The sequence below is a fragment of the Cynara cardunculus genome (assembly GCF_001531365.2).
Source record: "Cynara cardunculus var. scolymus isolate 2C chromosome LG 3, CcrdV1, whole genome shotgun sequence".
In the NCBI taxonomy this organism is placed as follows: Eukaryota; Viridiplantae; Streptophyta; class Magnoliopsida; order Asterales; family Asteraceae; genus Cynara; species Cynara cardunculus.
In genome coordinates, this window is record NC_037530.1 from 40,144,414 (window position 1) to 40,146,379 (window position 1,966).

General features: G+C 34.9%; 1 protein-coding gene across 1 annotated transcript; it reads left to right on the forward strand.

Moving 5' to 3' along the window:
• The first annotated feature begins 1,055 nt into the window (after positions 1-1,055).
• On the forward strand, positions 1,056-1,763 carry LOC112509258. Its single transcript, XM_025114115.1, has one exon. It carries the CDS (start codon positions 1,056-1,058, stop codon positions 1,731-1,733), a length of 678 nt encoding a protein of 225 aa, XP_024969883.1. The 3' UTR covers positions 1,734-1,763.
• The last annotated feature ends 203 nt before the right edge of the window (positions 1,764-1,966 follow it).

A 1,966-nucleotide genomic window follows, 5' to 3' on the forward strand; every position in this document is an offset into this window, starting at 1 on the left:
CATTCACAGAAAAAACACTATAAAGGTTACATTCACAATGTTTTGCTGTGAAGTTTTAAGTGTAAAAAAGGGATTTCACGAAAACAAGTTTGTCCCACGTGATCCCAATATATATGAGAATAGTCGTTAAGATGAGAATCATAAGAATGGATTTGGACCTTTGATTATTTTCAATCTCACCTCCACCTCATGAATCGTGCTTTTCACGAGAATTGATCTAATGCATCTTATTAGTGTCGATCTTCAAATAAATTGATCCAAGAATGAAGATCTCTTCTTACCTTTCTCCTCATAACTTGCATTCTTATCGGAGCCCATCGATATATATATATATATATATATAGAGAGAGAGAGATATATATATATATATATATATATATATATGCATACACACACAGATACATACATGTATACCAGGTTAGAAGACCGTACAAAAATTAAAAACTGAGAAACACTCTGGTAACCGTTTACTGGACAGTATACACATTTGTGTATACAAGTAATTTGAGCTATTTGTCTGTTTTGTACATGTATATAAAAATTAAAAAAAAAGCTTTAATTATTTGTATGCATATATAGATATCTGCATATCGTTTAAATGAATTGTTATCGGGATATTATTTAAGTTTTTTGTTTTGTTTTTTTTGGTTTTTCCCTTCTGAACTCCCTTTTCGTTTCTTTTGTTTCCCCTGCAACTCCTTTTATATATATATATATATATACATATATTTATATATATATATACATATATTTATATATATATATATATATATATGATGCATGCTATACCTATACAGTAGCCATCCATCTTTATATATACATCTTCTTGAAACAAAATAAATTATATACTTAACAGACCGACCTCTCTCTCTCTCTCTCTCTCTCTCTATATATATATATATATATATACACACACACCCCTATAAGCTAGTTAGCATCTCTTTTAATTCTCTCTCGCTACCTCTACAAGTACTGCCACAATCTTTATATATATATATATATATAGGTATCTTCCCTTCCCTTCCCTGTCTGAAGCTAGCTAGCTAGATAGAGAGATGGCTGATGTACCAGTACCACCAACAACCAAAAAGTCAAACAAAATCAGAGACATTGTTAGGCTTCAGCAGATGCTTAAAAAGTGGAAGAAAGCTGCCACCGCCTCCTCCGGTACCCTTCCCAACTGCAATGCCACCGCCACCACCACCACCACCACCACCAAAGCAACGACGACCACCAAAGGTCTGAACAAGTTCCTGAAGAAAACCTTATCCTTTTCGGATATCAGCAACAGCAACAGCAGCAGCAGCTCTCCGTCGAGTCAGGAAGATGTAGTACGAAAAGGATACCTAGCTGTATGGGTGGGAAGAGAAGAAGATGAGATGAAAAAGTTTGTAATCCCAACAGATTACTTGGCCCATCAAGCTTTCAGTGTCTTATTACGAGAAGCAGAAGAAGAGTTTGGATTTCAGCAAGAGGGCATCCTCAAGATCCCCTGCGATATCTCTCTTTTTGAGAAAATCTTGAAGATGATGTCCACTGACAACAATAACAAGAAACAGCAACAACATCCCACACTTAAAACTTCATCCTCGACATCCTCATTCTTCTTGTATGATGAGCAAGATGAGACGACATCTTCATCTTCTCCTTCTTCAGCTCAAGCTCAGCAGCTTAAGACGCCTCCAGCTCCAGCCACTACTCCCACCCACCACCTTCCCTTGTACTGTCGATGACTTCATTAATTATATAGTTCACATTCATCTGTATGCTTTGATTAATCTTATTATGATATCAACATCGTTTAATTAATTAAACACTTAATTGTTGTTCAATTCATCCGCATTGCTAGCTACTTGATTAAGAATGCATTGTGCATGGCTTAATGATTAATTAATATAACATAATTAAATTTGTTTGAAAGCAACTTAATTAACCTTGATGGATGGATGATACAAAACAAGTAAAT

What these genes read in the sequence shown, in the direction of transcription:
- LOC112509258 (XM_025114115.1), top strand. Translation starts at nt 1,056, where the DNA reads ATGGCTGATGTACCAGTACCACCAACAACCAAAAAGTCAAACAAAATC.